The sequence below is a fragment of the Cnephaeus nilssonii genome, assembly GCF_951640355.1.
Source record: "Cnephaeus nilssonii genome assembly, chromosome: 9".
Classification (NCBI taxonomy): Eukaryota; Metazoa; Chordata; class Mammalia; order Chiroptera; family Vespertilionidae; genus Cnephaeus; species Cnephaeus nilssonii.
The window spans coordinates 24,373,591-24,400,826 of NC_137080.1; the positions used below are offsets into that span (position 1 = coordinate 24,373,591).

The following is a 27,236-nucleotide window of genomic DNA, read 5'->3' on the forward strand; positions in this document are numbered from 1 at the left end:
TCTGCACCAGGAACTATCTAAAAAGAACCTGCTTTTCTGGGCCTTGAAAAAAGGCTGATGCAGAGACAGTATTATAAAAGAGAGGCGTGAAAGGGAAGTTCTGCAGGTGGCTTAATGAGATGCCCTGGAATGGGTGGGGAACCGGAGGGAACCTGGCTAGGAATACGCGGGACTGCCAAGTTCACAGCAGCTCCGTTCTTGCTCCCAGATGTTTCCTCGCCCACAAAGGGCCGGGTGGAGTGGGAGACACGCGTCAAAGAGCTCTGGGAGCGTTTTAGTCAGCGAGGATTTGTCTCTCACATAAACTCCCACTGGCTTACAACTTAGGCTTTATAGTCATGAAAGTGAATTTCAGTTGTTCAAAAGGGAGGTAAATGCTTATAATACGTGGCCATAATGAGTACATACCAAAAACACAAAATAAACATTTCATAATGAGCTCTAGCAGTTCAAAGAAAGATGGTAGAAAGTGCTTCTGCAATGGTCTGGCCTGGAATTTGGTCAAAGTAAGCCACTGTAGAATTCCAGACGTAATGTCCTAGCAGAAAACTATCAACGTGTCATCTCTGCATGAACACTGTGGGCAAAGTCTTCAATACAAAAGTCGTTGTCCCATGACCAGGCAGGATGATGACTGATCTGGTATCTCCAGGTCGTTCCCAGATTCAGATCAAAGTCCTGGACCCTGGAATGTTCTTAGGCCTGAACAGCTATGCTCTCTCATTTTCTTGGGCTGGCAGTACCAGTGTGTCATCTCTTGTCAGTCATGTAACAAATATTTAGGAAGCCTCCACTATGTATTATGGGCTAGGGGCACAGAATGAAACAGTCACAGTGCCCTGTCAGAACTTAGCCTAGTTGGGGAGACAGACATACAACTACTCAAACAAATGCTTAACCTACAGTTTGATTGGAGCAAGAAAGGACAAGTTCATGATCCGAGGAGAGCCTAGAAGATGGGACCTAGCGTGACCTGGGACAGTCAGGTCAGGAAATGACACTTAAAGGGAAGGACAAGTAAAGCTGACCAGGCACAGTGATGCGCAGGGAGAAGCTGAGTGCCCAGGTAGAAGGAGGAGCCCTGCCTCAGATACACCTGTGCTTAACAGCAGCGGCGTGTGTCACCCACTAAGGCGCTTCCACCAAATGTGCCCTGACTGGTGAAAGAAAAGAGACGACAGAAACAAAACAGAGAAAAAAGTAGAACAGGAAGTTCTGATGCTAAAAATAGCTGGCAGTCCCAAATGTGAGCGCCTACAACCTGAGTCACTGGTGAAACACACACACACACACACACACACACACACACACACACACACACACACACGAAGGCAAAAAACAACACAAAAAGTACAAAACATAAAGTAAAAAATATTCCTTCTGCTTGGTTTCCAAGACAGCTGAGAACCATGGCTATTTTCCTTAAGTCAGACCAGGCAGCCACCATTAATCTCAAGGAATACAGGACCCACTCCCTTAATCGTATTTAAAATAAAAAGTGAGGTGATCCGACATAGTGTAATTTATTTCCTTCACTTCACACAACTAAATTACAGGACATAGCAATGAGTATCTACCTGTCATCTAGTACACCTGACCCGCATGAATGAACACAGGACAAGGATCCAGTCACATGGGCCCCCTGTAGGGAAGGGACTGCACAGGCCTGAGACAACAGGAAGCCTTCCTGGCAATTTTCACTCACAGCAAGTTAAGGTAAAAGGTAGGAGCTCAGACCATAGAAAGTATCTCCATAGAAAGACTGATTAAGGGGCTGGAACAGACAAAAAGAATATGTCGGCAGAAGTGATCAGAAAATGCGGGACATCGGATTACAAATCACCATTTTAAAAACTATCATTGAATGAGCCCCAGTTATTTTCCAGAGTGTGCTATTATATATTATCTTTAATCCTCACCACCACCTGGGAGCGTGATTTTATTCATCTCATTTGACAGCTGAGAACCTGAGGCTCGGAACGGTTCAACAACAGGAACTTACCTATTCCCACAGGCAGTGCTTTTTCTGTCACATCAGTCTCTCACCCCAACCTCAGTCTGAATTTCTAATAAACATTGGCAAATCTCGACTGTGGCCACTCACTGCTAGTTAACCTCATTAAACTTTTCCCATCATATGAACTGGCATCCCTGAGAGTGGCAGGTCCTGAATTTTTATAAGTCTATAGTAAAGGGGATCAGAGGCAACAGTTTGTAAGGAGGAAACATCTCTTGAAGTTGCCCTTTTACTGAAATTGTGTGCTTACCTTGTTTTAAAAGGGGCCTGCAGAGATTCTAACACTTCACCCCTTCTCCAAGTCACCCCTTGACAAATGCTCTTGATTCCTGACCTTGAAAGCAAGCCTATGAGGAGTACAGATGCGGCAGCCTCCATACTGTTACTCCCAATGATGATTTTAGGATGACAGGTTCCACTGACTATCCTGCTACTATTTTATTAGGCCAGCACCTTAATTTAAGGATGAATTTAGCCTCGAGAGCCATATATATTCAAGATCAAAACTGTGAAAAGACTTTTCCTTGGTTTATACTTCTAGGCTCCATTCTCATTTCACACTCCACCTCCACAATGGACCTGGCATGGTAACTTCTTTGGAATCTAGACAGAATCTATTAGAATTCTCTCACTAACAAAATCATTGCTGGGAAGACAGCCTAAAAATAGAGCTTTCATTATATAGTCAGCAAAAATATTCCGTGGTGTTCTGCTAAGTATTTCAAACACGGTGTCTATGTCCATCTGTGATACGCTCTGGGCCTTTGCATCTGGAGCTGAGCTATAATGGGGTGTCTTGCCTTTTGAATTTGACAAGTCTAGAACATAAAGCTAACACAGAGTGTCCAACATAACCTGGGCTCTTTTTAAATGCCTAGAAGATCTGAGAATTAATATGGACTCTCTCAATAAAATTACCTTTGTCGCTATGAAGGTATTAGTTTCTGCAAAAGACAATATTGAGGTACTGCAAAATCACCTGTAAAATCTTAGGTAGCAATGAATTAAATTTGAAGTTGCTCCTGGAGACAAGCTGATATTAGTGGAAATGGATACTCCATTTAACCTTCCAAGAAATAATGCCTAAGATTTATTGGCTGGGAGATTCTCACCAAATACTTGTGTTTAGATCCTATGGTTGGAACAATCAGCCAAGTTAGCCCCATCAATTACAGCTCTTAAAAGAGCACACAATTTTTAAGCCTTTTAGCTAGCAAGCAAATTCCATTATACATGGTACCTCAGTATACAAAAAATAAATTTAAAAAAATGGTTAGGTACAGGTTAAATCCTCTTCTTCTTGGACACGGTGATATGTATGGTAATTTCTACTTCTTAATTCAGAATGCCTGGGAGAAAGTTATACTCACTCAACAGATATTTATAGAGAATCCACTGAGTACAAGCCATGCATTAGATATTATGAGCCATGTTCTTGACATCCCCTATTCTCCTTATTTTTATATAAATACTTTGGACAAAACATTATATATACAGTCTCTTTAGCAAATACAAGTTGTACCAATTTGACTTTAAGATTTCCTTCTCATAATAGGGATCTTGGATATTACTGTTCTTCTAAACTATACTTTTGCCTCATTAGCTGTGAAGTTCTAGTGCTAAAACCTTTTGCCTAGTACTAAAATGGCAAAAATAAGGACACTTTTTATAAGGGAACAGACAACGGCCCAAGTCTTACAGGACAAAAGAGGAAAAGAAACAAGGAAGTGTGTGATAATAATTCTAGAGTGGCATTCACACTTCTTGACACAACACTCCTCTTTGAAAAGAAAAAGACTCATGATGTACAAAGAGGACATTTCAGTTGCTAGATCATCACCTACCCAGTAGGAACATAAATGGTAAATGGTAGATTATATTTCATTTGGAAACCTTAACTGGCAGAAATTCTACCTTTGCAGCGGACACGCCAAAATAAGAGAAGCCACTGCAGGCTCCATAAATACACATTTTAACAAAAAGGGAGGGGTGGGGGAGAAGGAGAACAGTTTCTCAGGAGTACTGTGTCCTGATTTCAAGGAGAAATTTTATTCCTTTACAATCCAGCCTGCAGTTAGCTAGCAAAAGGGACAGAAGGCATTAACTTGGATATTAATAGTCAATTGATAACACCTTGTAAACATACACCTTCATTTTCCCCCCAAAGGAAATGGTAAATAGTATGATGGAAGACACAGAACACAGTAGAATCTCTGGTATACTATTAGGTAAGTGCAGTGTGGCAGAGAGTAATACGATTAATGTGTCAGACACATCCAAACATAGTACTGTCTCCTTCAGAGTAGCTACCTTGGAAGGACAAATCTAATATTATCAACATTTCTTATAATTTCTATGTGAGAAAGACCTTCAGAGTCTGTGAAAATTACATTTGGATGTTAAATTTACCTATAGTCAATAATGTTCCACGCACTCTACCAGGTACTTAGAAAGAGGAGTAGTCCTGGCCTGTAAGAAACTCAGTCTAGAGAAGGGGGCGAATGTGTGCATAGACAATTTCATTACACTCTCAGCCCTTCCCTGATTTCATTTATATTCTCGCATTCTTTGTACATACTTGTCCTCCTCCACCAGGCAGTGAAACATTCTGAGAGCAGAAACCATGCCAATTATCTCTGCATCACTGCCACATGCCCCGGCAGAGTCATCTGCACAGAGTGAGCATTTAACAAATGCGGGTTAGGGAAAAAAAGGTCTTATTACTTAATCGTCACACTGTACTCAGCAAAATTCACCGTAAGACAGGTTTGTCTCAAAATGTATCCAAGGGTATTTAGGCACTGCAGTATCTAGTCTCTCCTACGCCGGTCCGAAGGTCAGCATTACTCAGAGACTTGGGTTCTGAGGCATAAGAGCCACATCATAAGCCCAACTCACTCTCAACTACTCTCTAACTGTCATAGTCAGTAATAGCAAGGCACGTAAAACATTTACATTTCTATTGATCACATGGGAGAGAAATCTCTCCTTCAAGAATGGATCCAGTCTACCAGCTCACCAAACTCCTGCCTCACCCCATCAGGTCATTTTAAAGCCATTAATTAATGGAAGTCCAGATGGTCATCGGCATGTTCATTCCTACCAACAGGAGAGTACCTAGAACGATGCCACTTGTCCTTAACCCAGGCAATCCTGGACAGAGCATGCAGCTTACTGAATTTAGAGAGCAGGCATCGTTATTCCTAATAATGACAGAACAAACACACTAAGCATAAAAACCTGGTTTGGACATGGTTGGCTGATTAGACCAGGGAGTAGGCAGAAAACAAAGTTTCTGAAGGTTTAACAGTCGTGCGTGAAAGATAGCCTGTGTATCATTTTGCTGTGATGCTTTGGAAATAACAATTAAGAAAATAGAAGTATATTAAAAGTTGTAAAAGATGGTATAGGCAACTAACTGGTGACTGGTAAGAACACTCTTCAGAGCAGGCAATAACATTTAAGTGGAAAAGGAACGAGGAAAAGTGTCTCTTTAAAGAAGGGAAAGAAATTGTCTCTAAATCCAGGTTATTGTGGTCCCTTGCAGGGAAGAGACTACCTGCTCCGTGACGCCCTTAAGCACCTTCACCTCAGGTCTCTACTGTATCTGACACCAGGAAACAATTAAGGATGGACATAACAGAGCAGTGGTCGGCAAACTGCGGCTCACGAGCCACATGCGGTTTGCTGCTCTGTTGACTAATGAGTTTGCCGACCACTGTAACAGAGTATGCAAATTCAGAGGGTCACAGCTCTACAGATGAGAGCTATGTTGTCTAATAGTCACATGTGACTATTTAAGTTGAAATCAACTAAAATTAATTACAATTTAAAAATCACTTTTTTTTTCAGTTGTAGTAGCTTTATTTCAAGTGTTCCTAGCCACACGTGGCTAGTGGTTTTCATTCTGAACAGTACCTACACAGAATATCTCCATTACTGTCCTACTGATGGACAGAGCTGGACTTGAAAGTGAACACTGCTATTGCCAAAAGGCCAAATGATTTGCTACTCACACTGTAAAGTATTGTGTTTTCATCAAGAACACACTCTGGCTCAACTGTCTAATTCCTGTGCAAATAAAAGAATCAGTTAAGTCACCTCCCATTCATAATAGTATCATTAGATTCCTGAGGTCATTTGGTCCTTGGATAGAAGCTATGTCTGACAGTAAAGCAAAAGTCAACTACGGTACTAAGATTTCTACTGATTAAAACTTTCCTGTATATATATATATATATATATATATATTTTTTTAGATGAAGAAAAAATATACTCTTGGATTTAAAATAGGCAGATTCAATTACATTTAATAAAAGCAAACTAAGATTCTGTCAACAGCCAGGAAAAAGCAAGCCAGTAGTCTTCAGACAATGGATTCTATTTAAACACTCATCCGATCATTGCTTAAATATTTACTTGCTGCCATGTACCACACAGAGGAAAATTAGATATCTCTGTGTGTGACAGAACAATTTGGATGCGAGCTAAAATTTAATCAGCACATAGAAACAACAAAGCATATGTATTAACTTAAGAGAACAGCTTATATATTTTTAGGGAAGGGGACTGCAAGGATACTGGAAAACTTAAAATGCAAGACTTAGAGCCCTTCTTCAAAAATGCATGATGTTGCCACCTCTGATGTTTACAGCCTTGGTGGTGCATAGCCTGGATGGGTCTGAGACGAAGCCAGAAATGATGCAGTACCCACGCCTTGAGAAGCAGGCAAGCTGCTGCTGCATTTCATCATTATGGAAACAAACAAACAACAAACAAAAAATAGCACGAGAAGCAGGCCTCTCCTTTCCGTTCAGGAGCAGAGTTATCATCAGAAGTGATAAAACCTCATGGCCCCCTCCCTGTTCCCCGGCTTTGCCCTCTACAGTAGCACCCTGTCTGTTTTCCTTCTCTTCATGCTCTTGGCATTTCAGACTAGAAAAGGAAATAACATCTTGACCTTCTGCCCATGGAAAGGCTGCAGTCCTAGGTCACTTGATCTAACTCATCCCTGTCAAGGGAAAACTCACCTCATTTAACAAAAATCACCTGATGTACCCAAGGAAGGTGGGGAGAGGTTCATTTCAAACTTGGTAACTCCTATCTCCTCCTCCTGATGAGGACAGAGTCATTGGTAGCTGTTTAAGTGATCGTGTGCAAATTAAAGCTCTCTGGGCCAGGAAAGTAGCTCCTGTCAAAAAGGCAGCTGCTCTGAAACCTACCAAATCTGCTAAAATCTCTTCCCCCTTTCAAGCGTACACAGCCCGCGAGTGTGTAAATAACACCATCAAATTGGGCTAGGAGGTCACAAGCACTCACTCCACACAGCATGCACCACAAACAGAGTCTGTAAAATGTGCTACAGGCAGCGTGGGAAATGGGCTGGCTCCCCAACCAAAGGGTAGAGCTAATGCATACCTTTCGGTCTTCTGGAATTTCCATTCTTTTGCTGTTCATCTTCCTCATTAATGGTGAACAAACCAAGAGGAATTGGCCTTGCATTGGTCTTCTTCAGTCTCTCTTGCCGGAGAGCTGTAGCTGATCCAGGCATACCGCTGCTCCTCGTTTTTTAATTATTATTGTATTAAAAATATATGCTTATGTAATTGCAGCTCCCAGGAAGCTGCTAGTTTCTAAGCTGCCCGTTCATCTGAGCACTTGTAATAGATCCCCTATGGGTAAACAGTGTGCAGACAGCTGACAGATACTACCAGCCAGTTGGCAACTGAGGCCCTGCAGTTCCCCCTCACCTAGCAGCAACCCCCCCTAAAAGCCCCCTCCCACTGACTCCCCACAGGCACATGTGCTAGCTCTGGCTCTCTCTTACACACACACACACACACACACACACACACACACAACCTTCCAGAAAAGCCCTATTAAAGGCACGCAGGTTCAGATGCCTCCGTCCACTGCCTAACCTGTTCACTCAGATCCCAGGTTCTCCTTCCTGCGGCAGCACCTTTGCCCAATCTTCTTCCTGACACCGCACGAGAAAATATTCAGCACGCAGCACGGAGGGGAAAATAGGATCCACTGCCATTCACAGTTGCCCTGACAACCCTGACATATCCTAATCAAGGAGGGCTGGGAGCGGGGGCTCCATGTCCTCGGAGAGAAGAGCAGCCGCAGCCTCCGGGATGCGGGTCCTGGGAACTCACCAGCAGAGGGTTACAGAGTGAGGCGAGGCAGCAGTCTGCAGGGCAGCTCCCTCTTCCCCGTAGCAGCAGCCGCGGCCGGGCTGGGAGGAGGAATGCAGTTCTGCTTGCACAATCAGCAGCAGAGCGAAAAGGGCTCAAGGCAGTGAGGCTTTTCTTCTTCCGGGGGCCAGAGTTTTCTCTGGTAGCAATGTTTGCCAGTCCCTGGGTGAAGGAAGGCCCGCTGGTACCCCCACAGCTCACTTCACACACTTCACACTCGGCAACACATCCCAACTTTCCGGACATCTTACAATCCCCGTGTCTGTACAAACACAGGCCTGGCCACACCGGAGACCCTCTAGTGAAGACAGGAAGGAGGAGAACCGTACCTATTCTCAACTCACAATTTAGAATACCCTTTCTACACGGCAAGTAGACACAAATGAGACTACAATCCTCCAAAGGGACAAACAACTGCCTGGATTCTATCCAGCAAACAGCCCCCCCACCCCCACCCCACCCCCGGCCCTCGGGAAAGTCACTACCAGCAGTGCGGAGCCATTCACAACATTTGACCCAATTCCAGTCCCATTTTGGACTGTTTTCTCCAAAGCACACAATCATGTGATTATTGTTTTCTTCTGAAATAAAAGCTTTCTCATTTTAAAACTCTTCGGTTCTAGGCTGCCTAAAATTTATGCTGTGTATGAAAAAGATTAAATTTACAATAAATGACGTTAGAAGATGCCAACTGCCAAATTCAGAAAATAATTTTTTTCTTTTCTTTTGCCTTTTAATAAAATCCAAGTCTGCTTAGAAAGTCCAAATCCTCTCGCCCTACACCTCTCTCATACTTTTTCTCAACAGTTAAACCTCCAGATCCAGAAGGGGACCTCAGGACTCTAGGGCAAATAAAATATCCTCTCTAAATCCTTTGTGAACAATTCACTTTCCTGTGTCCCTTGGTTTTCTCTGTGATATCGGGGTGATGATATCATTTACCTTACTGGATTAAGAGCAAGGATTAAATTAGTAGTATTAGCAGTAAGAAGTACTTAATAAATATCACCTGCTTTTATGATATAATACATTTGTTATAAACTAGTCCACTTTTGGTGCAATTATTTTCAAGGTGCTTCCAGTTCAGCTATCAACTCCTTCTAGGAATACCTCTATTTTTTATGTACTCATATTGCCAACCCCAGTGCTGCAAATGTACTAAATGGTTAGCAAATCCATGCTTGAAAAAAAAAAATTCTTTCCCTCCAAAGGCTGGGCATTGAATTAAGTTAACAAGTGTTTAACTCTGTGGTTTGGAGAAATGCAAGACATTTCAGACATGGAGTTTATTTAAAATCACGTTAATGCACGCGATAGAGATTTGCAATTGAACAAATGGAGTTTTAGAGCTGAATGGGTGTGAGAAAGCTCCTGAATCAGTGTCATTTTACATGTGAGAAAACCGAGGCCCATGGAGCAAAACTCCTTTCCCAGATCAACGTTAGCCGGCAGGAGGTCTGCAATGAAAATGTAGGTCTCCGTCTTCTTAGTCCAGGGCTTCGCCTTAGCACAAACATTCGGCCTACATAGTTCAGATTCCTAGATCCGATGGCAAGATGTGGAGAGGGAAGGGGAGGGAGGACCTGTGCCTCAGTGTTCCAGATCTTGTTGTTTAAGAAATGAAAAGTGGCTACAAATTGGTTAAATAATTCCATAATTCTCTGTTTGATAAACTCATCCTTTTTTTCTGAATTAAACATGATTTTTTAAAAGTTACTATTTTTTTTTAATCAGGTGATCAAATAAACATAGGCCAATATCATTTTCATATCCACTTTGGTTTCTTTCTTCTAATTCCAGAGAATCAGGTGAAGATTTACACTTGCAAGACACACACACACACACACACACACACACACACACACACGTACATACGTACGTATATAGAATCTAAACTGCCTTTTAGCAGACGGGCCTGGGTTTAACCTTGACGCAAAAGTAGCCACCATTGCCCAGCTGGTGTGGCTCAGTGTTTGAGTGTTGACTTGTGAACCACGAGGTCACAGTTCGATTCCTGGTGTGGGACCTGCAGGAGGCAGCCGATCAATGATTCTCTCTCATCACTGATGTATCTATCTCTTTCTCCCTCTCCCTTCCACGCTGAAATCATTAAAAAATGTATTTTTTAAAAAGTAGCCACCATCATACAACCCATGAAGTAGTGAGGGGTCAAATAAAGGAATGTAATAATAGCCCATCATCTGGGAATGAAGGTGTTCAACTTCATGTCAGACGCTGTGCTAGGTGCATTGGCTGTGTCAGTTACAGTGGCCCTGCAGATCAGGAAACTGAGGCTCACAGAGGTGAAAGCCACAGTCAAGTCCCTGAGTCAGGGTTAAACCCAGGCCCATCTTCTCCGAAGCCGAGGTGCTTGCATCCTGCAGCCTTGTAAATTCCCACTCCAGCGCCGACTGGCAGAGTCCCAGTCACAGCTGTGACCAGTCACTGGGAAGCAAACTGTCCAAGATCAAATAACCATAATAAAGGAAGGATTTCCCCCCTAACCCATGAAGTACACATTTTTTCACCTCATTTAACACACATAAATACATTTGAGATTAGTTTCATAAATACTCAAACCCAGTCTTTAATGGATATAGGCGTTAACTCTTAATTTCAGGAACACTGTGGGTTTGACCCGGCGGGAGCATGGGGCTACAGTCTTCTCCCTTTTATACTCTGACCCAAAACAAATATGGAAAGGGGGACGGTAAGTCTTAAATGTAAATGTCCCCACAAGTAAAAGATATACTACTCTAAATCCGTTCACTCTTCCCCAACACTAATAAGCATTTTCAGTGTGATGTGGTACAACCGGCCTGGCGTGTCCCCTGCAGATACAGAACCTTAATTCAGTTCCCATAGGAACTGGTGTCTGCAGACTCCCAAGAGGCAACTGGGTTTTGCAATTGTTTTGTTTACATTGTTAAAATAAGAAATGATGTATTAATGGGGACTTTGTACAAACTTGAGAGAAATGAGACACTGCCTAGTGAAGAAGGGTAGATTTTACAACTAGATGGGCTTCATACAGAGAAAAAAAATGTTTGCCGTATCATCATAAAATGTACTCACCATCACAGGTGAAATGGGACTACTTTTCACCACAATGAATGAAACAGGCCGGCAGGCCTTGAACAACTGCTGTTCCCACCTCACCCCACCCCACCCCAGCCCCAGCCCCAGCCCCACTCCCTTGTACACAATGATTTGTGTCTGTCCATCCACCCTGGCTGCCTGATACCTCTGGCCCAGCTCCAACCCCTGAGGTGGGTGAATATGGAGCAGTCAAACTCGCTGATGTGCAGGGGACATCAGCTCATGACTGGGGCCTGGCTGTCACAATGTTCTATAGATGGCTAAATGCATGTAGGCACATGCATGCGTGCACACACACACACACCTTCAGGCTTCTGCTCACATTTATGCTTCCTAAGCCCTTATGTTCTGACGATAAAATTGGAAAACAGCATAGCCCATGAGTGAATCCAAAAATATCCTCTTGCAAAGAGAAATCCGCTTAACCAGTGAGAAGCATACCCAGGCTTTCCCTTCTAAACGCCTAGTGAGCTGTACAGAAACATAACTAAAATGGGAAAGAGCGTGGTTTGTACTAACTGAGGACCACAGTTGAAAACAGAAATTATTGCTGCTGCATCCAATGGCCAGGCACTGGTAAATTAAATTTCTAGATACATGCAAGGTAATGACTTGTCAGCAGAGCCCAGAAATGCCAAAATGTATTTGCGCGTTTCTACATTAGAGGAGTTGATTAATAAGTCTTCAAAACTACTGGACTTGAGAAATCTTTTAAATATTTAATGCATCTCTCTCAGCTGCAATTTACTTCTAGCAGGAGTTTTTTAAATCCACATTTTAAAGCAACTTAAAAACACACACCCTGTTACGGTTTGAAAACGACAAAGCCAGTGCAGGTTAACGTGGAACCAAACAACCCCCGGGGAACAGACAGGGTCCCCGCTGGGTGTCTGTCATCCCCATTCTTGAAGTTACAGGGTTTCCTAGAACGGTACTACTTCCCGATGGCTTCCGTGCCATCTTACAGCATATGCAGAGCTGCCAGCAGGCTGTTGCACAAAGAAATCCTGCCCCAAGAAAGACCGGCCCTTGGAAAGGAAGAGAAAGAGGCAGGTTTGCTTTGATCTTCATTTTACCACCTTGCGTTAACAGGCACATGAGGAAAACAGTAAATACCACTGTAGTAGTGACATGCCATCAATGAAGAGGTGCTAGTCCCTGCCGTGCCTTTTGTTCCATTTCTGTAAGTCGTTGCTGTATGGCGAACAACGCACTGCGGCAGAATCCACTTTCCCATGCCTGCTTCACCACCACCAAATGTTAATTAACCCCATGGGTTCATTTATCTCAACGTCAGGTGTGGATGCTAAGCTTTCTTTAAAACCCTTTCCTAAACGTTAGGTATCACTAGCTAGGTTGCATATATTAGAAAGTGCCACATTAAAGTTTAACCCAGGAACAGACGTTAGAATGCCTGTAGGCCCTCCTGTTCATTATTCTCACTGGTAAAAGTTTATTCATGTACATTACATGAACTCTTGAACTTGACAAAAGTCAAAATGTGCCCAATAAGTCCTCTCCTCTAATAGTAACACCCTTATTAGGTTAGAAATCCAATTCTACAGAGTCAAAATGAGGCAAAGAAATCAATTGCTTGGTTCAACAGAATCATCAGACAGATATCCCAGGACTGTGTTTCTAAAAGTGATCTAACTCATCGTTGGTCTGTAAGCAGTCCTATGCTGTTTTATTTTTGAGCCATCCTATTAGAAAGATTAAAAAACACACACACACACACCAAGAAACGGTGGTTCCTTGTCTTGCTTTAGGAGTCGCAAAGTCATGTTAAGGATGCAGAATGAGGTGCTTTGGGGATGACATGAGAGGGGAGGCAGCGGCCAAATTATATAATGTTCTCCCACTAAACAAAGCAAGGTGAGCCACTCAGGGGTGTTGATGAATGAAAAGTGTGGCCCAAGCAGGCCGGTCTGGCAGCTGGAGAGGATGGGCCGGAGGAGGAAGGAGTGAGACTTGAGAAAGAAAAACCAGTGACATAACTATGTTGTCCAGGTGGGGAAAAAGGATCTGAAGTGATGGCCAAGGGACTAGATGGCAAAGACAAGAGTACACGAATCCCTCACGTTTTTTTAACAGGCGTCCCCAGGCAGCATGGAAGGCTTATTTCAGGGGGTGATCATGGATATCAAGTTCCTGCAACAGTTCAGGTGAAAGCTGGAGAAAGGGGCAATGGAAAGGAAAGATGATGAATGTTTTTATTACAGATTTAGATGAGAACAAGGCTGTATGCTTGTAGATTAAACAAAGCTGAGAGATGCCTCGGGTCCAAAATGATCTCAACAGATCAAAATAATAGGCTATAGCTAAAAAGATTAATTTAGCGATACATACGAACATCTCTTTTATAAAATATTTTTTTATTGATTTCAGAGAGGAGTGGAGAGGGAGAGAGAGGGATAGAAACATCAGTGATGAGAAAGGATCATTGATCGGCTGCCTCCTGCCCGCCCCCTACTGGGGATCAAGCCTGCAACCCAGGTATGTAACCTGACAGTGACCTCCTGGTTCATAGGTCAACACTCAACCACTGAGCCATGCCAGCTGGGCCGAACACCATTTTTTATATTAAAAAGTACAACTGCACAGGTACAGCATGAAGACCCATCAGGTACAGGAAGGAGGGTCTTTGGACAGCAAGCTCACTACACTTGGCCAACGTGATGAGGCAGTAAAGATCCTAACAGTATCATGGGCGCTATCAGCAGACAGTCCAGAATGCTGAATGAGGGGAACAGCCTTCTGTAGTTTCTGGTCCTCAGATCACATGGTCTGAGCTAGATACTTCAAATGGAATGATGAATTAGAACCCATTCAGAAGAGAGCAAGCTAGGACTGATCACAGGATCATTTGAAAGAAGAGACATCTTCCTCTGGAGAACATAAGACAAGACTCTGAAGGAATGAAATAACCGAATTAAAGGTTAATGTGTGGAAGGATTTCTACTTTTTGTGTAGTTCTGGGACTGATAATTGGAAGTTAGCACATAACAAGCTGTGCTTTCCATCACTGAAGACAGCTGTGCACATACACCCATCTGGGATGAAGTGTTGCGTTCATGCATTGTAAGCAGGCTGGATTTTTAAATCTCCAGAGTCTCTTCTGATCCTGTGATTTCATGACCTGATGAAAATGGGAACTGGAGCTATATATCCAGGGGAAAACAGTCAGGCAGAGACGAAAAGCCCAAGAGAGATCAGACAGCCCTCCCTCTTGCTGTCACTGTCCCTCTGCACTTAGAAGACCTCACATGGCTACATTTGAAGGCAGTTCCATTGTATTGTTTTACTCATTCGACTGATGCCCCCCAGAGGTTTCAGACTTAAAGCTAAACAACAACGGAAGCCTCACTGGGTGTTCTGGTTAGGGGGGGCCACGCTATGATTCCTGCACCTGCGGCTTGCAGACTTCCCCCACTCTCTCACCTTCCTGCCACTTAAGGAAAACCAACTACGTGAAAAACTCTAGGAAGGGAGGTAATGAATAAGATACACAGGTTTTCCCTCAATAACACAACTCTGTATGGATGGATCACTACGGTTATGTGACTTGAGAGATGACATCTAAAGGTTTGTGTGAGAAAAGCAATACTGAAGAATGGTAAGCCAATTCATTTTATTACTTTATGGTCACATTAAGGAGAGTGACCGCCAGGAGTCTTTAGGCCAGTAAAGAACTGGACAGGTGAAGAACAATACGGCTTAGAATGTATTGAGACGTTTCCCCAATCCTATCCTTAGATACTTTGCTGCTCTTTCCAATTCTTTCTCCTAAAACTCCCTGAAATTAAAACTGACATCAATAAAGATTTTTTTTCAATTTAGGAAGGTTTAATATCCTTTGTTTGGACCTTAAAATTAGATTAAATTACTTTAAAATTTTCTCTTAAAAATAACTAGGATGTTTTTGCAAAATTTGGGGGGTAAAGCCTTGATTTTTCTGAGGGTCAATAGTTTAGTCACGGTTCTCCTACAGTTTTTTTTGGTTCTGTTTCTCTGGAGAAAAATATAATGTATATTACATATATGTAAAGAGATTTATATTAAGAAATAATGGTTATTACAACTGTGGAGGCTGGCAAGCCCAGAATTTGAATGGAAGGCCAGCAGGCTGAAGACTCAGGTAGGATTTCTATGTTACAACCTTGAGGCAAAAGATCTTTTCTGGGACTTTTTTTTTCCCCTGAAGGCTTCAGCTGATTTGATGGAGCCTCAATATTATCAAGAGTAATCACCTTTACTTAAGGTCAACTGACTATAAATGTTAATCTTATCTGCAAAATACCTTCGCAGCAACATCTAGATTAGTGTTTGACTAAAAAACCAGACACTGTGGCCTCGTCAAGTTGACATCAAATTAACCATCACGGTCAGTGACCCAAGAGAGATTAAGATGCTCTATTCCCACACTAAAATCAACATGCTGCAAATAAAAGTATGCCATTCCAAAATCTAAGGTCATATTCTTCACTAAAAACTATTTTCTCAAATCATTGCCCAATATTGGAATGCTCTATTAAATAATATTCATAAACTGGGGTCAGGGCTTCGAAGAATGGACCCATTAACTCCCCTCTCTAATGACATCTTACTGAGACTCCAATACAGGTCAGCTTCAAAGCATTACCAAATAAATCCTTTTATCACTATATAAACCAAGCAGTCTGGTTGTCTCAACATTAAATGGTTTAGAAAGTACAGTAATGAGGACTTAAAAAACAACAACAACCTTCCTTGCTGTCATAGAAAAAAACTAAAGTATGTAGACATGTGGATGAGGGTGGAATAAAACATGTTTTTCATAAGAAAATAAAGTGTGTATGAAGGTTTGAGGTACAAAACTTTATATAGTTATTGGTTCATTTGATAACTAAAGCCAACACTGACAAAAAAAATTATATACAGTTCTCCAAAAATAGTTCTGAAATCAACATAGAGGAAAGAAATACTAATTGAAATGCCAAATTATATAACCATAGTGGGTAAGTTTGAGGCTTGGTCATTTTCATTCTGTTAAAGGCCCACACTGAAAAGGATTAGCATATCCACTATAATTGTCATCAACCAACCAGAACACCCAAAGCCTTAAGCTAAATTATACAGATAAGAGACAAATATACTTAGGATTAAATAGCAAGCCCAGACGCTTTTGAAATTTGCAACTGCTAAACCAAAAAGATTCCTAATGCATCAATTATTGCTTTTAAATAAGATATGAAGCATTAATTTCCAAGAACTAGATATACAATATGTTGATCTTGTTTTGGTCTTGCCTAACCTCAGGCCATTGAGATTTTAGGGGGCTTTGTATAGAAATAACATCTCAGAAGGATGAACAGGTAGATAAGCACACTTAGGACCACCCAAACCTCATCTCTAAAACCTTTTCACCTTTCACATCCAAGTTTTAAGCACCTGCCTTAAAATTCATGTGAATTTTAAACAAGCAATTGAGGAAGAATTATAATCACAAAGGAGTCTTTTCCCAAATGTCCCCAAACACCACAAATGGACCATTTTACCTTTTATCATAATGCTACACTCCCATTGTTAATGGCACTAAAGTCTTTGATGTATTAAAAAGGGACTGTTCCAGACACATGCAATATTGCAGTGAAGAAATCAAATTTATGCCCTAGCCAGTTTGGGTCAGTGGATAGAGCATCAGCCTGTGGACTGGAGGGTCCCAAGTTCAATTCTGGTCAAGAGCACATGCCCAGGTTGCAGGCTCCATCCTCAGTAGGGGGCGTGCAGGAGGCAGCCAATCAATGATCCTCATCATTGATGTTTCTCTCTCTCTCTCCCTCTCCCTTCCTCTCTGAAATCAATAAAAATATATTTAAAAAAATATTTCTTAAAAAAATCAAAATCATAATAAAAAATTCTCCCTTTCTGTCCTAACCGATTTGGCTCAATGGATAGAGCATCGGCCTGCGGACTGAAGGGTCCCAGGTTTGATTCTGGTCAAGGGCATGTACCCTGGTTGCGGGCACATCCCCAGTTGGGGGTATGTAGGAGGCAGCTGATCGATGTTTCTCTCTCATCAATGTTTCTAACTCTCTATCCCTTTCCCTTCCTCTCTGTAAAAAAATCAATAAAATATATTTTTAAAAATTTCTACCTCTCAATTTTTTATTTTATTTAAAAAAAATTTTTTTCTGGAGACAGTACTACCTGGTTGCTATATCCACATCGGCACGCAGGAAGTGACTTGTCCTAAAACAAGCAGCGCCCATGTCCCTATAGAGCCCAGGCTTGATCCAGCTCAGTGGAAAAATACCTTCTTCTTGTTCTCGGTTTACCAACAAAAAGAGGGAGGTTAACATAACCAAAAGATATGTTTTAAATAAACTGCAAATTGTTTTATGAACATGTTTCCCAATAGGTTCATCCATAATAGAAAACAACAATATGCTTTGTAAAGCAAAAAGTCATTGTACACTTCACGACGGTTGGGAATGCCCAGTTCAGGTGTCTGAACTCCATCCATCTGGTTTATTCTAGTGTTTACATGTATCAATATATAATAAAACTATCTTATTTTTAATAATACATTATTTTTATTGAAAAAATGATATAAATGTAAATGTTTCAAGGGTGGCTAAAGGCTTATTTGTGACCAGTCACCAGATTCAGAATAGCCTTTTGCTCCTCCTCCTGACATCCTTTGGGCCATTTTTTGTCCATGATTTTTTTTCAGTGAGTAGCAGGCCAATACCAATGTTGGACCTGATCAGTTTGTAAATAAAGGGAATGACACTCTCAAATTTGACTACTTTAGTTACAGCTGGACCACCAACGACTCAATCTGAAATGCCAAACTAGAGTTGTTCCCTGTGAGGTTTCACTGGATTATAAGACCATGTGGTTTTCCTATTCAAAAGCAATATGCCCGCCCATAGCTCTACACTAAAAATAGTTCCACTCCCCATTTCTCAATTTATTTCAATGCTTTCTTTCTACTGTAGAGCCATCTCTTCTACTTCTATTTTAGCTCCTGACACTGGGAATTATGCAAAATCACTTTACAAAGCATATAGATATACCTTTCTATATATATAAGAGCATCTTCACAGGAAGGTAAGAGGTAAAAAGCCACTGTTGCAAAATAAATTTCTGAGTTTATTCTAGTGTCAAGTGTGTTAATATATAATAATATTACCTTGTTCTTAAGAAGAAAACTTTATTGAAGAATGATATAATTTTAATATTTTAAGGACGGCGTAAGGTATATTTGATTAATCAATTGCCACAGTGTCTACTATATAAGGAAAATCGGATGCATTACTCAGAGCATCTAAATCCACAACCCACCTGGATTTTATATATAAAATATATAGAAATATATTTTAAGATTTAAGGTTATTAAACTTTAAAAAAGATAAAAAATCTAAATTAAAAATTGAACTGGACATTGTTTTCTTAGGGAGAAAAGTCTCTCACCCACCGCACGCCCACACACATGATAGGCCTTGTAAATTAGCCCCTGCAATTTGAGAAAGTCTCTTCTAAAATTGGTGACTAACAAATAAGATGGCTTACTGATACTTTCTTTTTCGTTTATGTGCATTGAAGAAATCCCAACTGATTGCTTCTCATGAAAGTCATGCAGACGCAAGCTGTATACGCTTCCTCTATTTTCCTTGTAAAGAAACATATTCAATGAAGTGATAGTGACTGGTTTAAAGTCAAAATAGGTTTGGGACGCCCATCTTTGTGGTTTAAAGGGAATGAAAGTATACCCTAATGATTTAAAGTGTAATAATTCCATAGCAATAATATTTTAGGACACAACTTAAAACTTGGAACAATGGTAGAGTAATACAAAACAAAAAACACGCGAGCACCATAGACATCCAAGAAAAATAAGTCAAGATGGGTTGGCATGGGTGTCCAACTCAATCACAACACAATATAAGTGCCTCCCAGGGAGCATGTAACCACCTTGTGCTGGAACACTAGTACATTTGGCAGGTGAAAAGCAAGATATAAAGGTAAGAGCTAGCCACAAACCAATGGGAAAAGGTCATCGAGGCACCTCAACGAAGCATTACTAGCTTTGGGACCTGAATTTCAAGAGGGACAAGTTTAACACTAAGTTGTAGTCTGAGCCTCTTACAATTTTTATTTGTAGATAATCGTAGACCCTTAGAGCTGAGACCTTAACGATCACTTTTTAATTTGGAAAAATGCAGTGAAAGGTCATGACCAAGATCATAAAGAAAACCCATGTTTTTCTACCACACAGCTTGCTAAAGTGAGAAAAAGCCCAATTCCAGGTACTACGTCATTTCCCCAAAGGAAAAGCAACAAAATGCACAGATTACAGGTATTAACTATTACCTGTGCATGAATATTTAGTCTCATGCATTAAGTCAAAAGCAGCTTGGAATTTGGTCTCAATCAGTAGCCTTTATAAAAATTACGTTATCGATTTAGCTCTGCACACTCCCATTCCACTGTTATTGGGCACGAGCATAAAATTACATATACAAAGCTTGGGCAGAGGCAGTTTTGTGGATATCAATCACTGGAACTATTCAAAGTAATAACCTGAAAAGGACTTGACGTCCTCTAGTGGTGAAATGGAAACTTATTTCCAAGACAATTATTTTTTTTCGGTTCTCACTTATCACCTTTGGCTATTGAAAAATATATGTGAAAGAACTGTTCATCCTCGAGAAAAAAACAATTCACCACAAGGCATGTTATTTGACTACCTTTGAGGAGGAGATAAATATATGCTGAAGGATATATGGTTTTTAAAATGTTAGATTTATATAGTACCTTTGAATATTCTTAACAAATGTCTTGTTTTATAGACAGTATACCACTAATGTTCAACCCATCTTTGATACACACACATACATAATGTATGCAATTATGAACACATCATGGGTATTATTTTAATAATTATCTGAGATTCTAATATAAATGGCTCTGAAATTAAACCACAGTCTTTGCACAGGGACACTAAAACTAAGACATTTAGGAATGGACTCTACTTGATAATAACTAGATCTAAAAAGGGAATAAAATAGATCCCTCAACAAATGTTGCCTCCCTGGGGAAAAAAAACACCTCTATACAAACCTGTGATTGTTAAAAAAGAAAAAAAAAAAGACTTGCAGCATTTGGATGTATATGTGAAATATGTCCCTAAGAATAAAGTACTACATTGAAGTCCTATGTGTACAGGTCACATGTTTTAAATATACAGAAAACTTAAGTTGTTAAAATCCACGCAATCTGCACTTATTCCATCAAAATATTGCTATCTGGGTTTTAAAAAATCAAATTTCCCTTTTGCTCTTTCTTTGGCCCCTGCTCACACAGGTGCTTCTGAACACTAAAAACATTAATAGTAATCAAGGGCTAGGAAAAAAACACCCAACAGAAAGATGTGGGCCAGAAATAGGTTTTAGTTAAATTATAAAGTACAATTATTCAAAAGGCCATGTAAAAATTGTCCCTTGGAACTTGAAGTGTCTAGGCAAAGATATGAAACAACTGTTTTCTGTGAAGAAGATGGCAGCCAATTAAATTCCCATTTTCATAAAAAAAATATATTTCACTGACAGCCACATGGCTGAATTGTATGCTAATTGTTAGAAACCTTGGTTCATTAGTTAACCTGCCCAGGCATTGAATAGGCTACTTGGCAATTCACTTATATACGAACAAGTTGCTCACGGGCAGATTCTAAAAAGCATCTTGTTTTTTGTTTGTTGAGCACAAATTGGCGTGTACTAACTAACTTGAACGATTCTGTTTCAGAAGCTCCATTGACATTCACAGTGCGGACGCTGCCCTCCGGTTGCCCTCACTTGGGTGAGTCTCACCCAGGGCACCCAGTTCATCAAGTTCTCTAAAGCAATTACAAAAGCATCTCCACTTGGCCACCCTTTCCCCACCCCGAACCAAAACAATGATCTACAAATCTTTCAAACCACTCTACTGGAAATAGCGTGCCTTCAAAGTAAACAAGTTCCAGACACCTTGTCGGACTAAACCACGGGTACTTTGGCTGGAGGGATTAAGTTATTAGACTTTAGTCCCAACTCTTCCTAGCAGAGCAGATACATATTTTGCAAACGCTATTAGAGCTTTTCTGGACCTTTCACATTAAAATAAGCATGCCATCTAAATCAATAATACATTTGGGTGGGGTGGGGGTGGGGGGTGAGTCTTACATTTAGGAAACAGTTGTTTCCGATTATGTCTGTATGTAAAGCAGCAAATGCATTGCGATCCGAATTTCTTTTAAAAATAAGAAACTGCCTCACCGCCCCCATTTCAAGTGTAGGAAGGTACCAGAGTTTACCGGCCAAGAATAGAATAAAAGAAGAGGAGATTAAGAAAGAGGGGCGGGTTTGCAAGGCAGTATCCCCAAAACAACCTATCAGGAGCGCAAAAATCGTCCACATATAAGATGTGGGGTACGGGGGGGACTGCTGCTCGTCTCGGAGACGTGAGCGCCGGTCCCCGAGTGTGCCGTGGAGGTTGGGGGGAGGTTGGGAGCGGTCCCCAACACAGAACTCTCTGGGCCGAACCACCCTTCTCCCCCAGGGTTGGAACTTGAGCTCAGAGCACCCTTTCAAGCCCAGTCTGAGCACGTCGAGCCCCACTCTCTGGTCCCCGCCGCCCAGCAACCAGCCCCTGCCCTCCCGAGCCCGCGACCCCGGTCTTCCTGGGACGCGGGTCGGAACCGCGGGCACCAGGGCGGGGGACGGACACAACACGCCGCCTGTCCCCCGCGCCCTTCAGCACCACCATTGTCCTCCGCGCACACAGCCCCGAGGAGCTGAGTGTGAGCCCGGCCCTGGGGAGGGCGGGAGGGGGCGCCCAGGAACGGAGAAGCCTGCCCGTCGCACCTGGCCGAGGACTTTCCGGCCGGCTGTTCGGTTTGGGGTGTACGATTTCCCCCATTCAGCGCGGCAGGTGGGAGGGGAGCAGCCGCCGTTTCTCCATTTCCTCCTCCCGCCCGCGCTCCCTGGCGCGTTTCCACCTGTTGTGGGAGAGTCGCGGTGGAGCGCCCAGGGGCCCCCGGAACCGGGCCCGCGGCTCTGGGCACGGCACTCGGGCACCTCCGGGCCGGCGGCGGCGCAGGGCGGAGGGACGGTGCGCTCCGATCCCGGGGGCGCGGAGATCGGGGCGGCCGTTCCCCGCCTCGGCCCCGCGCCGGCAGAAGAGGGGGTCGCCGGCGCCCCGCGCGAGCCCACCAACCGGTCTGCTGGCCCCTGCCGCGCCCGCTGGCCCCGCGCCTGCCCCGGCTGCGCAGTCACCTGTTTCGCTCTGCACCGCGCCATCGCTGCCCCTGTGGCCGTCGCCGCCAGCTCCTAGCTCCGCCATGGTGCTCGGATGACGCGTCCCGAGAGCCGCTCCGCCCTCTTCCTCGGCTGGGCTCCCGCCGGCCCCCGCCTCTGGGGCCCGCAGTCCAGACAGGTGAGCGCTGTGGCGGAGGGAGGAGGCGCGAGCGCCGGCGAGCAGGAGAGGCCTGGGGCCCGGCGCGCCCCCTCGCGGGCAGGTGTGGCGTGGCCGCCCTCACAGGGACGCCACAGGGTCCGGGCTGCAGGAGCTTCACCTGGCCCCGAGCTCCTGGCCGCCGCCGCACACCCCGCACCCCGCAGCCCGCACCCCGCACCCCGCAGCCCACTCCTGAAGGTCCGGAGTGGGGTCCGCGACTTTTCGTGCCTCTAGGATCTGGGACTGAAGAAAGCAGATCAGCCCAGGTGAGACGAGGACATCGGGACGCCCCGTTCCACTATGAACTTTGAAGCAGCCGGGTCAGTTTTGAAGTTCATGGTGACAGGGCAAAAGGAGTACGATGCCACGTGGAAAGCCGAAGTACACAGGCGGGATTCCTCGCTGGGATCCGGTCTGGATCTGCTTTTTAGGACGCCATTGCTGCTGACCAGTCTTTTCACCAGGCCTGTGTGTCTGGCGAGCCCCAGGGCATACAAGTTAGTGAAACTTGTGCCCAGTGATGTGGCTTTTCTTATTCTTGGTTTCCCATTAGTAACTACCTTGTGACTTCCGTCCAGCTTGCTCAGGAAGACCAGGAAAAAGGCAACATGCAACAGTTTCTTTCTCTCTTTTCTTTTCTTCTTCTTCTTCTTCTTTTTTTTTTTTAAAGAAACAGATTATTAGCTGAGGAGATACCAATTTCTGCTCCAACAGACAAGAACAGGATAGCAACAAAATGCTGAGGGGGAAAATATGGCCTGCAAAAATGGAAACATAAGGAACAAAACTGAGCAGCGACCAGTTCCGTCTAGCTACACAGACATGCACTCCCACAGCCTGGGTTGGTTGAACATAACCAGCAAGCTCCCAGCAGCTTAAAACCCTCTCAAGGGACTTCAGCAGAATCTATTGGACGCCCAAGGGTGACTGAGAAGTGTTGGATTTCTTGCTAAAGTGACAATCCCCACCGTCCTTGACTGAAAAACCTGCCACTCTGAGCCCAGGATTGGACTGCTTGTATTTGGTTTACTGGTTCGCTGGCTAAGTAGAGGATTTGATGAAGAGACACTTCACCGTGGTGTACTTAGGGATTTCCCCATAGTGCCATCCATTTCTACAGTGGATTAGGCAAACTGATCACTCTTGTCAGACTTTTAATAAAAATAAAGCACCAGGTTTGGGGGGAGGGGGTTAAGGTAGTTTTAAACCTCAGCTTGGGCCCAAGCAAAGGTTATTTTTTTACTACATTAAGTCATCAGAGTGTAAAATGCTGCGAACATCAGAAAGTCTCTTAGCTGAATTTAGAGAGGTGAACTCTGGAAGAACCTTGGGGAAGGGAAGTGATTGATTTTCAACCTTCTGATTTACTACCTACTTAAGTAAACTATGAGTACTCTCTCTGACCCCCACGGCAAATTAAGACTTAGTGTTTATTTTTCTGTGTTCCTGTTTTTGTTTTTGGTGTGTGCCTCTCCCTTCTCCCGTTCTTTCGCTAATTTGTTTTAATCAGTCTCCAGTTACACAGAAACACACCGAAATCCTGCCCTTAGGCCCTGTATAGACTTCCAAATTTAATGTGGCGTCTGTAACAAGGACTGTTACATGAAAATGCAGGAATGGGTGACATCTGTTAAATGTCATACACCATCACGCTGTACTGTGTGTTGTACTTTACTTAGAACACGGAAGCCATCTGTCTTGAGCTCCCACCTCCATCTCAAAATCTCTCCCATTCATCGCAGTTCCCCTTTCCAGGGGGAGGAGCTGGAACTCCTAAAGCCATCTGCTCCCCTCCGGACTCCTTTGAAACCTCAACCTTTTCTTCTCCCTACTCCCAAAGGCCTCTCCATTCAGGGGTTTTACCCCAACAAACACATTCAGGACTCTATGATTCTGAAAAATTTCTTCCCTTGACTTCCAACTCTCCCGAATCTATTGTCATAATTTTGTTCACCAAAGCTAATAAACGTGTGGACTCTGGTGCCATTATTGTCTTATTATCTTTGTTTAACCACTGTAGTCTTTCATGTCTAGGAAAACGTTCCAGGGCATGAAATCAAATTTAATAATTTTTAATCTGTCATCTCCCTAGATTTTCTTCACTCTATCGACTGATCGTCTTCCTCTTGGCTTACACCACTCGCCTGGTTTTTCTAATTTCTCTGTAGTCAGTCATTTTTCTTCTCTATTGACTTAAAATTCCTCCTCCGTCTCAAACCACCCCAAAACCATTCTCCTCCCAAAATTGTAGGCCACAACCTTTCTCTCTCACAACTATCATTTAATGTTATCTCCATCCAGGTTGACCCCTAGATCCAGAATACATACCCCTGACCTCAGTCCTGACTTCTACCTATAAATTCTCAATGGTCTCTGCCATTTCTATCATTGAATCATCCTGCCATTAATTCATCATGTCCAAACCATCTCCCCCTCCAACACTGCCTGTGTTTGAATTCTTCTCTTACATAAACTCAACATCTAGCCTTTCTTCCCATTGTCACTGCTCAAATCACGGTTCCCAAATCTTGTCAATTTATTTTAATCTCACCCTCTCAATTCCTATTGCTCTAACTTCTACTAGACCCTCCTTCACATCTGTAACACTCTCGGAGCTATTCTGTCCAATTTCTGTTCCCTCTAATTTACCCAAAACAATTTCACCAGATTAATCTCACACACTACTGCTTTACACATGTACCTCTTGCTCAAAAACCTTAATAGATCCCCCATTTCTACATAATTAAATACACTCCACTTTCCTCCCTGACCAACTCCAATCACACTGAGGTCTATTCCATTTTCCACCTTTCATTTCTATAATTCATATTTCCAGCCAAATATGAGTTAAATGAGTCAATTCTAGGGGGGGGGGGATAATGTAATATAAAAATTGTTCACTTTCTCCAGAACACTTTGCAAATCCCTGCTTTCTGCCTTTGTTCTTGGTGCTGTGTCCTGATTGACTTCCCTGGTTCTGACTTAATAACTCTTTCCTTCTAAGGCCCAGGGTGAGGTCTGCCTCTTCAATGAAGCCTGTTCCACCTGCCCAGGCTCCCAGCAAGCTTGTCCTCTGAACCTCTCCAGGGGCTTCTGGACTTACCTCTCATCTAGCCTTTAACATGGACTAGGTGTGAGTTGTTATTGCGAATTTGTCTCTTCAATCTGATATGAATTACTGGTGGCAGGGACTTTGTCTTCTATTTCTCTCTAGGGTGTCTGTAAATTCTGGAGCTATCAATGATATTTTTACAAATAGCTGATGTTCTTGATGACATAATGTGTTGCCTGTATTCTAAATGTAATGGGTATCATGTATATCTCTCCTGCTGCTACAGTGCCTCACACACAGCAGGCATTCCAGTGGGTTAGCAACAATTCCTCATTGCCAAGCGTTTTTTGTAATGGTTTAAGAATGAATGAAACAAAATATGCAATGACAGGATTTGGAGAAAGAGATCAAAATGTGCTTAAAAAGAAACACTGGATCTACTTTCCCCGGCAAATTCCGGTTTTGTTTCTTGTAAGACTGCGCACCGCCCAGGTGTGTAACTGTGCTGTCACCAACCGTCTTTCCAGGCTCAGCTCTGGGCCTTCACTTCTCCAGGAAGCTTTTCTTGATCCCCTCCAGCAGTCAGTTCACTACAGCACTTACTGCATGTATTGTAGTTTCTGCTTGTCTTGATTTCACCCCTGACAGTGAACATCGGGGCGAGAACTGTGTCGTTTGTGCACCATAATATACTCACCCAGTGAGTTTTTAATGACTGCTTTGAATGAATGATAATAGATAACAATAGAAGGCAAGAGCTGAGTGCTTAGTATCTGCTAAGCATTGCAGTAAGCACCTCACCTGCATTGTTTTATTTAAATCTTACAACAATCCCATGAGGAAGGTAGGCTGTTTTCCCCATTGCAGATGAGGAAACAGACTTGGAGAGGTTAATCGGCCCTAGGTGAAAAGGCAAGTGTTAGTTTTGCTCCAGGCCTATGTGCTTAGACTCTTGCTACACTGAATGAACAATGAATGGTAACCATTTACCATCATCACTATAGAAAGGGGCTTTCCATTCATCTCTCCGGGTACCACTTTGAATAAGGGGAGGTGGGACCTGATAGTAGAGCTTTTAAAAAGGATCTCTGGCCCCACCCAGACCAATAAAAAGTTTCTCTAAGGTGGTGGCATCAATATTTTTAAAAAGCACCCAGGTCACTTTAATGTGAAGCTGGGTGTACCATCTGGCATAGATTAATGCCAAAAGGCTGTTCAAGTGAAAACTTTCATGAAACTTGGGCCATAATGGAACTGCCTTCTTTTGTGACTAAGACCCAAAATGATGTCTGGGAATGTATTATGAACCATGTAGGGATAGAGGAACATTTGATCACGAAGATTGGTTACAGTGAGGGCCCCCGCAGAAGACTATCATTAAAAAGTT

The 27,236-nt window shown here is 42.8% G+C and overlaps 1 protein-coding gene across 4 annotated transcripts in view; it reads right to left on the reverse strand.

The window, feature by feature from the left end:
- MAP7 (microtubule associated protein 7) overlaps positions 1 to 22,736 on the reverse strand; it is a 139,089-nt gene extending 116,353 nt beyond the window's left edge. For 2 of the 4 annotated variants that reach the window (XM_079779857.1, XM_079779856.1), the window contains exon 1: positions 7,436 to 7,727. In XM_079779857.1, the coding sequence (XP_079635983.1) occupies positions 7,436 to 7,568 (133 nt within the window). In that variant the 5' untranslated portion in view covers positions 7,569 to 7,727. Of the gene's footprint in view, positions 1 to 7,435; positions 7,728 to 8,178; positions 8,195 to 22,616 lie in introns of those variants that run through there. The other 2 variants (XM_079779855.1, XM_079779858.1) reach the window with 2 other exon arrangements.
- Positions 22,737 to 27,236: the final 4,500 nt, after the last annotated feature.